Source organism: Melozone crissalis, unplaced genomic scaffold (assembly GCF_028551555.1).
Source record: "Melozone crissalis strain CALT ecotype California unplaced genomic scaffold, PUWL_Pcris_2 ptg000007l_1, whole genome shotgun sequence".
Lineage (NCBI taxonomy): Eukaryota > Metazoa > Chordata > Aves > Passeriformes > Passerellidae > Melozone > Melozone crissalis.
The window spans coordinates 6,835,752-6,853,194 of NW_026535785.1; the positions used below are offsets into that span (position 1 = coordinate 6,835,752).

At 45.1% G+C, this 17,443-nt stretch overlaps 1 protein-coding gene across 2 annotated transcripts in view; it reads left to right on the plus strand.

Moving 5' to 3' along the window:
• The first annotated feature begins 1,124 nt into the window (after window positions 1-1,124).
• Window positions 1,125-17,443, plus strand: part of RANBP10 (RAN binding protein 10) — a 59,591-nt gene continuing 43,272 nt past the window's right edge. The window contains exons 1-3 of one of the 2 annotated variants that reach the window (XM_054296372.1): window positions 1,125-1,329; window positions 2,210-2,321; window positions 17,248-17,300. In XM_054296372.1, the coding sequence (XP_054152347.1) occupies window positions 1,125-1,329; window positions 2,210-2,321; window positions 17,248-17,300 (370 nt within the window). Of the gene's footprint in view, window positions 1,330-2,209; window positions 2,322-17,247; window positions 17,301-17,443 lie in introns of those variants that run through there. The other variant, XM_054296373.1, reaches the window with a different exon arrangement.

The following is a 17,443-nucleotide window of genomic DNA, read 5'->3' on the forward strand; positions in this document are numbered from 1 at the left end:
GTAGGTCCTCAGTCACTCTGACAGTCATGGCTTTGGAATGATGACAGGGCCTGTTTATTGCTATGGAGACATGGAAAAAGAATGGAAATATGGAATTACGTGTGTCATACACAGAGGGATGAACTCATACTAGAAGTCTGCTCAAGAACCTTGTTTCCCTTGCTGCTGGCCATGGCTTCACAGCAGTGGCTCAGTTTTTGTAGTGTACTCTCAAGGCATAATAGTATTTAAATACATACATATATAATAGTATTTATATACATAATAGTATAATGTATATAAATACTATTTGTATTATGTATATAATACTATAAAATATTGTTATGTATATATTATGTATTTATATAGATAATAGTATTTAAATACATATATATTTAAATACGTACATACATATATATATATATACACACATATATATATACACACATATATATATATTTATATATATATTTTTTAATATATATTTATATATATATATATATATATATAAAAATACATACAAAGACTGTGTAGCCATATGGATCCAGCTGGGAACCGAAGGATCCTTTGTGGGTTGCCGTGCCCCGTGCCCCGTGCCCTGTGCCCCGGCAGCGGAGCCGCCGCCGCTCCCGGTGGTTTTTGCTCTGTTCGTTCTTCCGCCGCCATGGCGCGCGCGCTCCGTTTACCCATCGCCATGGCAACGGCCACGCCCGCAGGACCCCCTCGCGCGCCGCCATAGCTGCCCACGCAGCGCCTGACGCGCGGGCGCCGCGCGGCGGCCGAAACCGGCCGGTGAGCGGGGGCGGCCGGCGGGCGCCTGCAAGCGCTGGGCGGCCCTTGGGCTCAGCGCTGCCGCCGAGCACGCTGGGAATGCGAGTCCCGCACCCTACGGCAGTGAAGGGAGCGGAGCGGAACGGGGACACGGTTCCCAGCGTGCAGCGCGCCGAAGGGGGGGACGGGGCTTTGCGCGCTCCGCCTCTCGGGAGTTGTAGTCTCGGCGAGAGACGGGGACGGACGGACCGGAGTGACGAGGACTGCGCTTCCCGTCGGGCGGCGCGGCCCCATTGTGGGCACGCTCGCAGCCCATTGGCTGTCGGCCGCGGCCGGGCCTCGCTCCCCGCCCGCTGACACAAAGCGGGTCCAAGATGGCGGAGGCGGGCGCGGGGAGCCCGCACGGCGGGGACGCGGCGCCGCCGGGGCCGCCCGAGGAGCAGGAGCTGAGCCGGCGCCTCCGCCGCCTCTACCCCGCCGTCAACCAGGACGAGACGCCGCTGCCGCGCTCCTGGAGCCCCAAGGACAAGTACAACTACATCGGCCTCTCGCAAGGCAACCTGCGCGTCCACTACAAAGGTGCCGGGCTGGGGCGGCGGCGCCGGGTTCGGCCTCGGCCCGGAGCGGGACGGCCCTGGCGGGGCCCTCGGCCCGGCCGCTCCGCGGGGCCCGCCGGGCGCGGGCTGAGCCGGCAGCGGCTCCTGCGGCCCCGGGGCACCGGGAGCGGCGCGGGGACGAGCGGCGCCGAGCCCCGGGCTCCGGGAGCCTGCTCTGCCCGGGGCCCCGGCTGGGCTGCTCGGGCCGGGCTGCCTGGGCTCGGGAGCGGAGGCGCTGGGGAGCCGGGGGCTCTCCCCAGCGGGGTGTGTGGCCTTATATAACGCTGTGCTGTGCCGCGGGACCGGGCCCGGTGCGGGCAGAGCTGTTTACTCTGTCATCCTGCCCGGAGCCAGCCCAGCGCTCGGATGGCCCCGACACGCTCCGGGCCTGGGCTGTGGCTCCTCGGGTTTGCACCACAGAGCTGCTCGCTGATTTGTAGTGCGATGTTTTCCTTGCTCGCTGTTGGAGCTGTTCTCCCTACCCACCCAGCGGAGAAGTGATTATTCCTTTTCCAGCCTGGCTAGTAAACACTGATGTCATTCCCTTCTTGTGTAATCATTTTTGTCTTCTCTCTGTGTACGTTGGTCTTCAAATTCTGTCTGTGGGGAGGGGGAGAGGTGGTGCTGAGAGGGTTTCTCAAAAACTTCCTAGTGGAAACAAAGGGAATGCTGAAATGCTTGTGCTGTAGGAATTGTTCTTGGTGGCAGTGCAGAGTTGTGTATGCTGGTTCTCTGGAACGTGTGCTTTAAATGGCTGGCTCCGTGTAGAAACAGATCCCTGCTGGCTTCAGACAGCGAGGCTTTAGATCAGGACACGAGAGAGGCCAGATCCCCTCAGTACTCACATTTCTGTTCTTTCTTAGGTCACGGTAAAAATCACAAAGATGCTGCCTCGGTCAGGGCCACTCACCCCATCCCTGCAGCCTGTGGCATTTATTACTTTGAAGTGAAGATCGTCAGTAAAGGTAGAGATGGGTAAGTGCTCCTTGCAGCCCCGTGCCTGGGGATGTGTGCTGGCAGCTCTGCTGGACTCTGGCCTCCTTTCCCGAAGGGTTCCAGCTCCCTGTTCCAGGCAGGCACAGCACGGGCAGGTTTTGTCTCCTGCTGAATGGATCTAAACGAGGTGGAAAGCCCTGGAAGCAGAGGCACTGGCACAGCTGTGTCCTCCTGAGCACTTGGAGATGGGCACTTCTAAAAACACATTCAGGAAATTGGGAGTCTCTGGTGCGATATGAATTAAAGTAGGTTTTCTTCTTGCTGGCGAGGTCTGGTCACTCTGGTTTCTGGAATTGTGATGCCTCAGAAATGAAGTGAAGCAGAAGAGAGGAGCCTTGAGCTTAATTTTGGACTGCTGCAGTGGTGTTGATGTGGTGAGGAGTACCGGAGCACTGGGGAAAGCAGTAAAGGGGCATTTCTGACAAGGTCTGGAGTTCTCTTGTTAATGTGGATTTCATTTTTACTCATTATGAAGGTGTCTGTCTGCTCTGTGTGGATGGCCCTGGCATTGTTTGTTGTTAAAGGATGAATATGGCAGGAATATTATCTGGAAGGGAAAGCCACACAGGAGGAGGGATTGGGTGTAATTAATTATTCCAGTCCTTCAGGTGTGACATTTGAACTCTGACCAGTTTAAGGGTTGTGGGGAAGGCAGCAGATGTTCCTACCAAAATCCAAACAAAAGTGACAACTTGTTACAGTTGAATTTTTTTGCTGTCATTGTTGAAGTGAGAAGTGGCCTACTTGTAAAGGGACTTGGAAGGATCTCAGTTTGTGCTGCATTTAGGCCCTTGATAATTACTAGGTTATCTGCAAAGGTGGATGCTGGGCTGAATTCCTCACAAATGCAGGGAAAAGACCATCCTTAATCCTTCATTTCACTGACCTGCCTATTAACTGCTTGTCTGTTTTGAAACACTGCCCTTGATTAGTTTATGTAACTGCTAAAACTGAAATAATTTGCAGTGAGCTTCAAGACAATTTTCCAAAGAAATCACATTACAAAAGGTCACTGAACAGCACTTAATCTTTACTGCAGTCTAGATCAATCTTAAAGGGAGATAATGGAATTTTCTGCTTTCTCCCAAGATCAGAGTTTTCTGTATTAACAATTTGTTGTTTTTATTGTATTCTGTAATTACAGTGATTTTCCAGGAATAATTAATTCCAAAGAGAGACCCATGTGTGTTAACCCAACAACCTGAACAGGAGCTGCTGGTAGCTCTGATCTGAGGTTGGGCAGTGGAGAGGCTTTGGGAGCCTCTCTGATGTCTCAGCCATTCCTGTGCCTTGTTTTTCTTTTGCTGGTGGAGACAGATCCAGCTTTTATCTCGCACAGGGTGGTGCTGGGGATTTGTGGTTGTGAATTTCCACTGTAGCTGCTGCCTGGCTGTCACTTGAGAAGGCGTTTTTGTGTATCTCACCTTTAATAGTTCGAATTGTTCCTGCTGGAGGCTCAGTTGTACTGGTGAACCATAGCAGGGATCTCTTCTGGGGAGGCTCCCCAGTGTTGATTCCATCATGGTGACTTCAGTTCAAAGGATTGAAGGTGCAGACATCTAAAGAGGGGATTGAGGGAATGAAGTTCCCAAGCAGTGGAAGTGGCAAAGCCTGTCCCTAGGAACAGCACTTGAGCAAGGGGAGAGGAATGGGAATCCTTCTGAGCTCATTTCAGAATGGGTGTTTCAGCCTCTGCCCCAGAGCTGGTTATCTGACTCCTGTGTGAGGTGAGGATGTGCAGTTACTCCCTATGTTCTCCTTCTGGAGTTTGTGATGGCATTTCACATTTGGGTTTAAAATCTGAGTGATTTGGTTTTGAAACAAGACTTACTCAAGAAAGGCTTTGATGAAGTGAATTTCAGGGAAGGTTGAGGAGTCTGATTTTGCTCGAAGCTGTTGTCTCTCTGTGCTCAGCATTGTTAGTTTAGGGCACTGCACTCTGGTTGGATAGTGACTCTTGCTAATAAACAGCAAAAATGAAGGTTTCAGATAAGAAATGGGATGGAAGCTCCCAGTGGCTCTTAATGGAGAATAAGAACCCCAGAGCTCACCCAATGCCTTTCTGCAGCCTGCCAGGGGATGTTGCCTGTGTGTGACATGCTCTGATAAGAGCTGGCATCAGGCAGTGCCATTTTGGATTGGTGATGTCACTGTGGGAGAGAAACCTGAGCTATGGAGATGACTCAGGTGTCAGGACCACCTTTTTAACTTCTCCCCTGCTTTTCATTGGACTGAGGGGATTTAAAACCAGAGTGCTCTGGTTCTCTCCTGTGTTCTCCCACCACATCATATCCTAGCAGTCAGAGCACACATCCCTGCCTCCCCTTTTTTCCAGGCTCAGAACTCCTGTGCTCACCCAGAGCCAGCACAGGGAAGAGGGAGGGAGGGACTGCAGCAGCACAGACACAAGTTGCTTTCTCCTGCCACAGCTGGTGGAAAAATTTCCTCTTTTGCACTGCTTTGTCTCCCCTGTGCATTAATGCACCTGCCTCAGAAAGGTGCTTTTGTTAAAGAAGCAAACAAAATTATTCATGAAAACTCTGCCTTTGCCATCATTGGACTTTTCTGCCTCAGCATTGGTAAAATCTTTTACTGGTGGATATTTCAAAGAAAGTACAGCATCCAAAAAGTCCATTTGGTGTATGTAAGATGCTTTTAAGACTGATAAGGTTTTCTTGACTTTGGATTTTCCACTGCTCATGAGATAAAACCACAGTCCTTTGAGAAGGACAAATGTGATTCAAACTGACTTTTAGTTGAATGGTAGCTATTTTTTATCCTGGTGGATTTAGTCTTAATTGATAAGAGGTCATGTTTATTTACTGGGTTTGTTTTTTGTGCAGTTTTGTTTTGGTTTTTTTTTCTGGGAGAGGGGAGGCTGCCAGGATGCCATTGAAAAATTGTCTTGACAAGGTTTCTGGGTAACATTGAACAAATCGGGTCTGTCAGTCTGTTGATCTGTTGCTGCTTCTTGAGTGGGGAGAAGGTTCTTATCCTCAGAGAGCAGAGGAGAACTGAGTTTGCAGTCTCTGGTCCCAGCCCTCCTGTCACCTCCTTGTCTGTGCTGAGCACACAGGGAGTGGTTCCACAGCACTCTGGGATGATACGTGGCAGGGCTGTGGGATTCTGCCCTTGCATTTGCTGTGTGTTTCCACCCCTTCCCTCATGCAGATACACTGCTGCCCTGTCCTATGGAGAGCTCCTTCAGGGAGATAACTGGTGGAAAGCTGGCCAGAAAATAATGGATGATGATTTCATCTATTGATGTCACTGTCAGAAATTATTCCTTTTTTTTTTTTCTCTTTAAATTGAGGTCTACTTTTCAGGGTTCCCTGTATTAATTGAAGGCAAGTCAATAAAGGGATGGCCTGAGCTGGCAGACAAAAGGGTAGGATTGCAGCAGCCCTCAGTCCCATTCAAAGTGTTGTTGAAGAGTTTTGTTTTAAGACTTGCTGGTAGTTAATTCCTGAGCCATTGTGTGCTTGTCTCCTGAGTGATGTCAACTGGAACAAAAGGACAAGAGGCAATGGGTCACAAGTTGTGGCAAGGGAAATGCCAACTGGACATAAGGAAGAATTTTCCTTTGTGGAGATGGTTGTGGACCTGAGCAGGATGCCTGGAGAGGCACTGGCATCTCCCTCATCACATTTGCCTGGGCGAGCCCTCAGTCTGCTGCTGCCTGAGAGATGTCTCAGAGTTCCTTATGCTTTGGGCAACAGGATGAAGAAGGAATGTCCCAGGGTCCCTTCCTGTCCAAACCTCTCCATGAATCTGTGGATGGCTTGCCTCCAGCATTCCTCAGATGAGCAGATTGGCAGAAATGCCTGTGACTCCCCTGTTCCCGTGCTTCCACAAATAACTCAGGCTTTTATCCCTGTGCTGTTCATAGCAGCTCAACCTTAGCAGTATTTGGAGCCCTGAACTCCTGTCCTCTCTCCCTCCAGTACGTGGTTCTGCTTGCTGCTGATTTGTCAGCACATCTCACAGCCTCTGTCACCCCACTCCATCATCCCTGCTTGGTAAACAGGAACAGGGACAGACTCACCAGGGCAGGGCAGCCAGCCCACAGCTTGGAGGCTGTTGTGACTCAGAAGGACAAGTCATCCTTGTTGTCCTCTTTGTGCTGGCTGTGGGTGACACTGTGTGTTCCTGACCACCACTTTGGTTCCTTGGCTGGTTCTACCTCCCCCAGCCACGTGCTGGGGTTGTGATGGAGTGTGACTGGGGAGGGCGTTCCAGAGGCCAGCCCTGATGATGCATGGCTTCTGAATTCTGGCACAAGTCACCTGTCCTGCTGCCTCCTCTCCATTCCTGAGCTGCCCCTGGAACAGACAGCCCAGCAGCCTGTGGATTGCCTTTGCTGTCTTTTCTGGGACTGGTTTGGTCGTGGACAGCTGCTTACTCATGGGTGCTTTGGTGTGCTGCCATCCTGACCTCTCTGGTGGGGACAGAGTGACTCTGTGCAGGCACAGCAAGTGTGCTCTGTGGGCAGAGGAGGTGCCAGGGCAGCCCAGTGGTTTCATGAGGACTTTGAGCCATCCCAGAAACATCTCAGGATGGCTTTTCTTTTTGCCATGATGTGTTTTTGTGTGCCAGCACTAATGACTGTGTCCTGAGCCTCCATTGTGCTCACAGTCTTTTTGCTGGATCAGTACCCGAAACAGTGATTTCTGCATTAGGTGGACACCCAGAAAGGCAGGAGAGGGAAGAGATAACCCACAGGGAATGCTGGTAACCTTCTTCCAGCCCCATTCCACAGTTACTGTGAGCTGTGCAGCCTGTTGTCCAGAGATGAGGACAGTTTAGCTTGAGGACAGTTTTCTGGGAGAGGGACAAAAGAGTTCTTTGAGGAGAGTGGCTGAAGAGCTAATCAGCTTAGTCCATACCATAGTTTATTTTAAATCTTCCTTTAGCTTTCATACACAAGTGCCATAAGCCAGACTTAAAAATAGCTTAGTTTCTCTCTGACTGAAAAAGAAAAATAAAGGTCAGATGTGTTGGTTGGTTGCAGTCTGTACATTAGTAACAAATCATCTGCCCCTTTTCCTTGCTTATGTTTCTCCTTGCCAACTTTCCATTTCTCCTCAGCATATGGTGAGTGTGATGGCTCTGTGAAAAGCCTTTTGCTCATGTTCTCTAATGGTTTCCAGATGCTGCCAGAGGCCTGGCCATGGAGAGCTCTGACAGCCCTGGCTGCTTGTGCTCAGGCACCTTGGAGTGCCTGTCTGGATGTGGCTGTAGGGAGGGGTAAGGGACATTCTATGGGAACTGAGGATTTCTTGTGTGATCCCTGATTTTTTTACTGGGAAACCTGTAAATAATTGATTTCCTCCCCCCTTTTTATTTTTTTTTTCCATCCTGGTTTCCAAGAATCCAAAACCAGCACGGAGAGGGGGTTGTTCTGATTGCAGGTAGGTTTTGTTTGAATTTCTGCTGTTCTGCAGGCACTCATTTAAACAACCCAACACACAAATAAAGCCCCCAAGTAGATTCCATAAACAGTTCCTGCCTTGCTCCCAATTGCAGATTGCCCAAGCAAGTCCTTCTTGCTCAGCCACCAGCTGTGCCTTGGTGCTCTCAGGTGTAGAGACTCATTTTCTGCAGAGGTTTTGTCAGTTGATGACACCTCACACAAGTTATTTCTTTGTCATTGTTCTGTTACACTGTCCTGAAAGGGAGCAATATTGAGAGCAGCTTTTCAGTGTAAAGGAGTCATGAGCTTGGAATATCTGATTTGCAGTTGATAGCTTTGTTAATTCCTTTCTTTTTTTATCAATGAAATAGAAATTTAAACTGATGTTTTATAGCAGTGTCATGGGCCATCCATTGTAATAGCTGAGTATCAATTTATCATTACAATTATTTGTGAAATAAGGCAATGAAATGGCAGCAGTGATGGTGATACATGACTTTTCCATTTGTGATGTATGGATTTAGGTCTGTCTGAGATCTGAGCTTTCCTATATTTCCAACTGTGATAATTATTTTTGTTGTTGGGTTTTTTTGTTCAGCTTCTTATGGAATTTTGCACAGTAAAGAAGAAAAATTTTGGGAAGGGGTTGTTTTTGTTTGGTTATTTTTTCATCCCCCTCCCTCTGCTATTTCTGAGTATCTGTTATAAAATAGGTAAGAATGTGACAAAAGCAAACTCTAGCAAAATCCATATCTTTACATATATCTGTAGAATATATGTAAAACATTACTGTGCTCAGTTTTTCAGAATATGTTTGCAGTTTAATCAAATCACAGGATAATGGGAACTAATTATTTACATATTCTAAGCTTGCAGATCTAAGGAATTCTGTTTAATAATAACTTTTGTAAGCTGGATAACTTTTATGTAGGAAAACCTTTTTCTTTCACTTGAGAAGCCTCGAAATGATGAACTGCTGAAGAATTTATCATCCAGTGTGAAGCTTTGACTCTCTTTCTTCAGCTCTCCACTGAAGCTGAATTGCGTTAGTTGTGGCCAGATTCATTTTTTATCCTGCTCTTTTAGCAATGGGATTTACATTGTACCTGTGATATAAGACTGGATCTGTTTCCACACTGCAATCTGCCTGCTTGTTTACAAGTTCTTTGTTTTGATGCCCTGGTGCACATGCCTTTGTCCCTTGTTGTGGAGATGTCAGAGTGTGAAGATCTGTGAGTTCAGTGTGTGGTGCTTTCCCAGCACTCACCCAGCCCTGACTCTGCTGCTGTTTAAAGAGAAAGTGTTCTTATTTCACCAGTGCAGCTCTTACAACTTCAGGTGTTGCTTTTTCTCTGAGATGTTTTGCACAGAATTAACCCTCCCTCCAGATCTTATGTAAATATTGCAGCTACTTCCTTCTGTAATTTCATTAATTATTATTAGGAGGAAAGAACTCCTCCTTTCATAGGAACTGTGACCATCCAAGCCTCAAGCAGAGGAAATTAGCCTATAAGGATGTGAGAATACCTCCTAAGAGACAGCTAGTTGGTGACGGAGTGTATTCTTCTGATTTGGGTATTGCATTTATATTGTTCCCCTGTTTTTCAGATGAAAAACAGGGGCTCAGGGTTCGTTTTTAATCTGACTGTTATGATGGACTGAAATGCAAGATTAGCCACCAGAATGAAAGAATAATTTAAATACTTGCCCTCTTTTGGATGCTTTTCTGTTAGACATTTGTGGTAATTCTTAGCATTGTTTTTTACTGTTTTCCAGGCTTTATTCATGGCAGAAAAAATGTTCTATTACTTAGAGTGGCAATCAAACAATCTGAAGTCCTTTCAGTTGTGGAAACCTGTTTAACTTCCCTAATACATTTTCAGTGACTGTGAGCAGTGCCTTTGGAAGTGAGGTTTGTTAATCAGCAGGACAACCTGAACAAAAATCCTACTTATTCAGTTGGGTGTAACCAGAATAAATAATCAGAGAATGAGTATCAGTAATCCTTTGTGCTGTTCCCAGACTTTAGGCACCATTTGCCACTGAGATGGTTTGTGTGTGAACTTTGTTGGATATCAGCTGACTTGGAGAACGAGTCAGCTGCCAAGAGGGAGAAAAACAATAAATTGCTGGGACACCTCTGCTTCAGCTGCATTTGCATTTGACCACAGGGTTTGGGGTTCTGTTGGATGTGGTGATGCTTGGGGTAGCAGATGGAGGAACTGGTTATTCTTGACAGATTTTAGTGGTGATTTTACCCTGGTGCTTGTATTTGGCCTTTTCTTTCTTAAATGGTGCTCAGATCAACTCTTTATCTCTGTATTTTCCATCTTTCAGAGCTCCTACAAACATTGTTAATCTACATCATCAGTCTTCCTTTCCTGAAGGTAGCACAGGCAAGGGACACTTTGGCCCTTCTTCCAGCTGGCAGATACCACTTGAACGTGATCCTAAAATTAGAAGGGAGCTGGGAATATGATACCTTGGTCTGTCAAAAATAGCTTTTCATTCTTCCTCTTGTCATTTTGTCACTAATTACTCAGAACCACCCTGAGAAGATTTGTTATGTTACCAGATTGCTGCCTCTCAGTTTTGTCCTGCTCACTCACCTTCCCTTCCACAGCCTTCAGCTTTTAAGGATTCTCTGCCTTTCTAAGGGCTGATGTGCACTGGACTCCTCCTTGCCTCAAGATACTTATAGTTGTTTTTAATGAGCTCTTCAAAATTTTATTTTCTTCCCTTTATCCCCTTCTTTTCAGCCTTGCATAGTTTGTCAGTAAAGATTCTTCTTGGGGAATTGGGATTCTTCCTGGAGCCCATCAGGGCTATTTCTGAAGCACCATCACAGAACAGCACAATGTGCACAAATAAAACCAGAACCTTTTCCACTCTAGAGATTATATTCCCTTATAAAGTAGTTCCAAAATATTTGTTGTTAGACTGAGGAATTGGAGACTGCTGGAATCCAGTGTTTTACATGCCATAGGTAATTTTTCTAAGCAGATGTAACTTGTTTTTTCACTGCCTTAAAACAATGTTCCCCTTCCCCCACCAGAACTGCCACAATGTGGTTCCAAGTGGTGAGTTGATAAGGCTTATCATTTCTAACCACTCTTTAAACCTGGCATGAAGTCAGGACCCACCTCAGACAAGAATGATAGTTCAGAGCTTTGCAACAAGAGACTGTGCAAGTCTCTGAAATGCCACCACTGTGGTGTATTATTCACCTCTAACTTGATCATTTGGTTTGTTTATTTTAGATTTAACTGTGCATGTTGAAAGAGTGAGGTGCACGATAGCTGGGAGGACAGGATTCCTGCCACATAGGTGTGGTTATTAGAAAAATCTGCAGGATACAGGAAGCCTTTGAATCACAAACCTGTGGAAGAGTGAGACATCCCTTGTTTAACTCATGGCTCAGCAGGATTGCTTGGCTTTGGCTGAGCCATGTAATAAAATGCCAATCCCAGGAATTTCCACCCTGTGTTGTGTTAATGTTGGTTCACAACTGCTTTAGTGGAGTCATGGCCTTCAAAACAAATTATTCAACCTCTCTGGTCTTAACTCTTTCATGTTTGGACTTTGGTGCCTGTTGGCATCCCTGGCAGTGTCATCCCAGCCTCCTGTGCTGTGCCAGGGTGGGGCTGGCTCAGGAAAGAAGAGTTTTGGGCTGGTGGCTGTTACCCAGCCAATGCTAAACCAGTGTATTTTTTTACCCTTTGTTTCCCCAGCTTTCAGATGGGCAGAATTTTGTCTGCCATCTGGGTGAACCTCACAGCCACTTGAAAAAATAGTGGCAGGGGTTGTTTCAACATGCTGATCTGGTACCTTTCAACAGGTTAAACAATAAATAGAGGGGAAACCTGTATTTATTATTTATACTTTTTTCTTCTCCTGTCAGAACCTTAATAAATCTGCCTTGCTAATTGTCAGCTAGTGTTAGAGATGAGCACTCAGCCCAAGTTCATTGGAGAAAGTCTTGCAGCTTTTTAAGGAACAAATACCTCCTTTTGTTTCAAGTATACTCCAAGTCCATGGGCTAATTGCTTTTCCCCTCTTTCTCCCCTGCCTTTATTTTGCACACAATGCAAAATTATTATTATTATTTATTTTGCACACAGCAGTGCTTCCCAGGTGCTTTCCATGGACATGATCTTTGCTCCTGGGATTCCTGAAAGTGAAGAATGCAGGAGTTCTGTTGCTGTGTTCTCCTCTGTTGTACTCAGTGAGTTCTTCAGTCCTGCTCTGGAAAAGCCAAATAGATGCAAATGCTGGAATTTCAGCATTGGCCACTTGCTGTCAAAGGGCAGGTCTGTTCTGAAGGTTTTCTGCTGGGTTCACAAGGATTTTTGTGGGTTTGCTCATACAAAGTAGCTTTAAACTGCACAAAAAACTTTTCTTACGTTGTCTTTTTGGCAGGTTCTCTGAGTATCATGTTTGCTCTGGAGAAACATCTTTTGACTCAAAGAATTGCTTCTCATATGGGTGGATTCTCCTTCTGGGACAAGCTAAACACAGCCATCAGTGTCTCCCCTACTTCTGTAATGCTTAGAGCAGCCTCATTAAGAGATCTCTTTGTTTCAGTTTAGGTCAGTCAGATGTTGTCACTCCTGTGAAATAACTTTTCTCATTGTTTTTCAGATTTCTGCCCAGTGACAATATGTAATTCTTCCTGACTGAGTCACTGCATTTGAGATCTTTTATATCTTTAAGAGTTAAAATTTAATTCCAAAATGCAGTCATCATTTTGATTTTCCATTTATTTTCCAAGAGAAAGTCTTATTGACAGAAACAAAAACCAAATTACACATTGTTTTTTAATATACAGATTTAAAATGCAGCTTTGAAGATATCTAAGACAACCCAAGCTGTTTTAGGGGCCAGAAGTGAATGCTGTTGTGTATGGATGTCACTGTGCTGGAGCAGCCACATGTTGGTGTTCACTGCTGAGTCCTTGGCAGCTGGGAAGGGACCCAAAAAGCTTTGTGTCTTTGAGCTTAATCTTAGCACAGCCATGGTGCTGTGAGACCTGGAGGAAAAAACCCTGGGAATAATGCTGGGGGTGTGTGTGGAGCCAGAATCTTCTGCCATGAGAGCTTTTTACCAAAGTCCTTCGTTCTGCTGGGGCCAAGGAGAGGCAGGGAGGGGATGAACAGGCAGAGCTGATGGTGGGGCTGATTCAGGCACAGTTTCTAAAGCAGCCAATGCTGGGCAGGGCTGAGGTGGAGTAGGAGTCTGGAAAAATTTGGTGCTATGGTAACTGCCAGGGCTGCTGGTGAGTGGAAACAAGGCTGTTCTGACTGAATCACCAGCATGTGTCTGAGTTTATTTTTGCCAGTCTGCTCTATTTGGAATTGGTCTAATGATGCAGCATTTTTGAAGCTTCAGATTAGGTGTGGGGGACAGGTCCAAGTATTCAGTGTTCACTGGTCAGAAGATGGTTTTAGGAGGTCACTTTTGCTCAGCTTTGCAGATTACCTATGATGGATAATGGATATAAGGGTATTATTGCCCCCAAAATTATTTTTTCCAGTTTGACACTGGGTGCTGACATTCCTGTGCATCCTTTTTTTTTAAAGAGGCTCTTTGGATCTCTCAAAAAGGAGCTCCAGTTAAGGAATACCCCACAGGGAGTCTGCCCACATCATTATGGTCTGAAACCAGGGGTGAGGACAGGCAGGCCATAGAGGTTTATGTTGCATGATACTCAATATAATTGATTAAATATTTTTTTTAAAAAAGGGCAGTAGTTTGCTCTTGATGATGCCCACAGATACTGTTTAACCAGCATTTGTTGCATACACAAAACTGATTTGGAACATTTGGAATCGGGGAAGTGAGAAGTTGTTTTGCACCAAGAAGTTCAGAAAGCATCTGGTGCTTTTGGGGGTGGTGAAGCTGAAGATTTAATTTTTTTTCCCCTCCCAGTTTTCAAGACAATAAAGTGATTTATTTTTTCCACTGAGGCTTTATTGATCTTAAAGCTCATTTCATCCATTACTTCTGGTACATAAATTGATTGTAGATGATAAAAGCAAAGTAACACTTTCTAAAACAAAACCCAGCAGTCAAGTCTGTGACAATTTGAGGTTCTGGATGTAAGCTGTGGGCTGTGGAGTTGAAACTCAGCATGGTGAGGGAGTCTGTTTTTATTTTAGGTTGTCTGCAAATTCTGTCTACAGTTCTACAGCCATTATGGTCTTATTTTTAAAGTTTGTCTTGAGCTTTAAATGGGAGCAGAAGTTGAAGAGCAAAAAACTGTGAACCAGGAAGGTTTGTGGTCATGTTCCTTTTTTTTTTAGCAACATATTTCCATGATGTTGTGTATCTAGATTAAAGTGTAATCTTAAATTTAGAATTTGTGGAGTTGTAGTGCTTGCTTTTTATAAAAATACAAGCTTCCAGTCTCAATTTAAAGCTATGTTGTCTGAAAATGGAAAGATACAATTGTATAAGTTTTGTATTTGGTTATGTGCATCAGATTTAGCTGTACACAAAAGAGGGGGGAGGTGAATCTGCACAGAAAATAATGAAGTTAAGCAGGATAAGCTGAAGTGGGTGATGACCTATTTTATCTGAGTTTGACAATTAGGTTATTTCCTCTAATTTCCAGTGTTTCCCTTATGGTGCAATACAGAGCAGAGCCCCATCAGGGGCTGGGGACAAAGGGCACCCCTGGCAGTGCTGCAGCTGGCACTGTGGTGAGGCTGTGCCAGGGCTGTGTGCAGAGGTGCCCTCCCTGCTCAGTCCTGGCTCTGCTCATGCCAGCAGCAGCACATGCAGAGGCAGAGGAGCAGACAAGCACCCTCAGGCAGCAAGGAGGGATGGAGCTGGCCCCTGGCCCTGTGCCAGCAGGGCTGTGCTGTGTGGTACTGAAAGGAAGGAATCTGACACCACCACATGACAAAGTGGCCACAGTGCTACAGTGCTTTACCTTCAGCTGAGCCAAACAGATCAGGACATAAGAAACATTCCCTGTGCCAAGAGGCACGTCCTGTTCTTTGAACAAAGTCTGTCACAGCCAACAGATTCAGGAGGTCTGGAGCTTGTGATGTGTCCTGGTGAAGTTGGTGGGGATGGTTCTGCCAGGAAGCAGAATTGTCTTTGCTGAGTGTTTCAGACCTGCCAGTGTCAGGGTGAGCTCTGGTGTTATTGCTTCAGGCTTAGAGGGTGCTTTTACACTGAGTTGAAGAATTGGGTACTTTGGATCACAGCTCCCCTCAGGCTTCAGCAGTTGGCAGAGGTGGCACTGAGGTTGTCACTGCTGTCATAGAGCTGAGGGCAGCTATAGCTGTGGACTAGATCCTGGCTGCTTGCACACGTAATTGGAAAAAAACTTATGGCAAACCCCACCATGTAGTAAGGAAATCTCTGTAGCAGCAGAAGACTCCAGACTCAGTAGAAATAGAGACATTAAATAAGAACTCTCTTATCTGTCACTGTGACAAGGAAGAGCTGGAGTGGTCCCTGCAGATATAGGAGAAAGTCTTCCATATTGTGCCTGGAAGGCTGTAAAAATATCCCCAAATTCAGTCTATTACAGATGCATGTATGTCAGATGACACTGGGAGGCTGAATTTTTAGATGCCATAAATGCCTGCTGTGGAGAGGCTCTTGTGAGTCAGGGAGCTCATGGGGATGTCACTTCTGACTGGTGCTCTGAGCAGTGCAGAAGATGTTTACAGCAAAGGTGTGTTCAGAAGTTGTTCTGCAGCACTGACCATAATCACCCATCTTTGGTGTCCTTTGAGAAGTGTCATAAAAGCCCTGCCACTTTAGTATTCATCCAAAACCCCACCACCCAACAGCAAAAAAGCCAGAAAGCAAACCTTACAAATTAAAGAAGCTTGTTTAAGAGTAGCTAATAAAATCAGAAGGGTAAATTCTTTGAGATGGTACAGAGACTGTTTAAGAAGACATTTTATTGGAGGATCAGACAGCTGATCAAAACACCTGACAAAATTACATAGGGATGAGAGGCAATAGGGATACACACCTTAAGTTTAAATTTTATTCAATGAGACAAATTTAAAGAACAAACTTCTAAGCTTAAAAAACCCAATAAGGTTGACCAAAATTAGTTGAGGGACATGTGGCTAAAGGTCTGAAATTTTAAAGAAATATTTTTCCTTCCCAGCACATCAGGGATGGGAAGCAAGCCAGAGTCTTGGGAGAACTTCTTATGAAGAGCTCTGAAACATAGGAATGTTTGGAGGCTCACAAATGCCACTCTTCTGCTTTTAAAGGATTATCATTCTGAAGTAAAAGAGTTAATACAGCAACAATGTTGTTTGACAACAACAACAAAAAAATTACAGACCATGCAAATTAACAGATACAGAAGACACAAAATGGGAATGTGCATAAGTGTTACAGTAAGGAAGAGGAGACTTTGTGAAGGCTGGATTTGCCTTACTGTCCTGCTGGAGATAGGTGCACAATGATTTTTATGAGGGTGGAATAAACAATCCAGACTTTATACAAAAAATGGCCTCTGAGCTGCCACTTAGAGTGCAGGGTCAAGCTGTGTCCCACTTGATGGAAAAGTGAGTTCAGTTCTCATCTGCAGTCAGAACATAAATGGAATAATAGAGATCAGGAGGGGGAGGAATAGAAACCAAAGCGGAGAACATTGTTATGCTGTTATCTGTAATAATCACCTTGGGCTTGTGCTGTGTGATGCTGGTGGCTCTGGTTATTCCCTGCTTCTCAAAGAAGTCATAGAACTGGAAGTGTAGCAGGAGCTGAGGTGGAGATGAGCTTCCATGAGAGCAGCTGAGCAGACTCTGATTAACCAGCCTTGAGAAGAGACCTTTGGGATGGGATGTGAATCAGGACTTCAAAATCCTTGAGAAAGTAGTCAGGGAAATCCTTTTCCTCTCTCTTCCAATTTTAAAATAAAAAATAGGTTGGGCAGGAATTGAATGGGGGAGCTGTAGGTGTTGCCTTTTCAAAGAGCTTACAAAGGTTCAGAAAGTGAGATTGTGTAAAATACATGCTGAACAATGAAAAAGTGTTCTTGGAAAGTACAACTGAGTTCTCTGTCCTCTGCATCCACTGTCAGCTGTTTTTGGATACAGTGCATCAGGCTGGACAGACATCTGTCCTCCTGTGCTATATCTGCACTTAGATGATTTTTACTGTCTTGTTAATCACCTATATAAATAGTTTTTTCTGATATATGAGTAAAAATACCTCACAAATACCAAATTGGGAATTAAATTGCTGATTTTTGTCCAGTGCTTTTCCTACCAATTAAGAGCTAAAGAGTAGCTGTAGCTGTACATTGGACAGCTGTCAGCTACAGGAGATTGATGTTTTATCTTGGATTCAATAAAATACATAAGTAATGGAAAATCTTTAGTAATTTTGTCATTCTTCAGTCATTTTTCTGTGGATTGGGTTTATTTTAGTGCTGTGTTTCTGCTGCAGGGAATCTTGTGCTGTGACCATTCTTTTGCTTGACTGATATTTTGTTTGGTTTTTTTGAAGGTACATGGGAATAGGACTTTCTGCTCAAGGAGTCAACATGAACAGGCTTCCTGGTAAGTCACTGTTAAGGTTTGTTTTACAATCTGTGTTAAATGTTCATTTGAAATAAAGATTTTTCTTTATATATATGTATTAGTGAATGTGTGTTTCTATTAATAAAATTGCATTACTATAATTGTCTTATATCTGGAAGCTT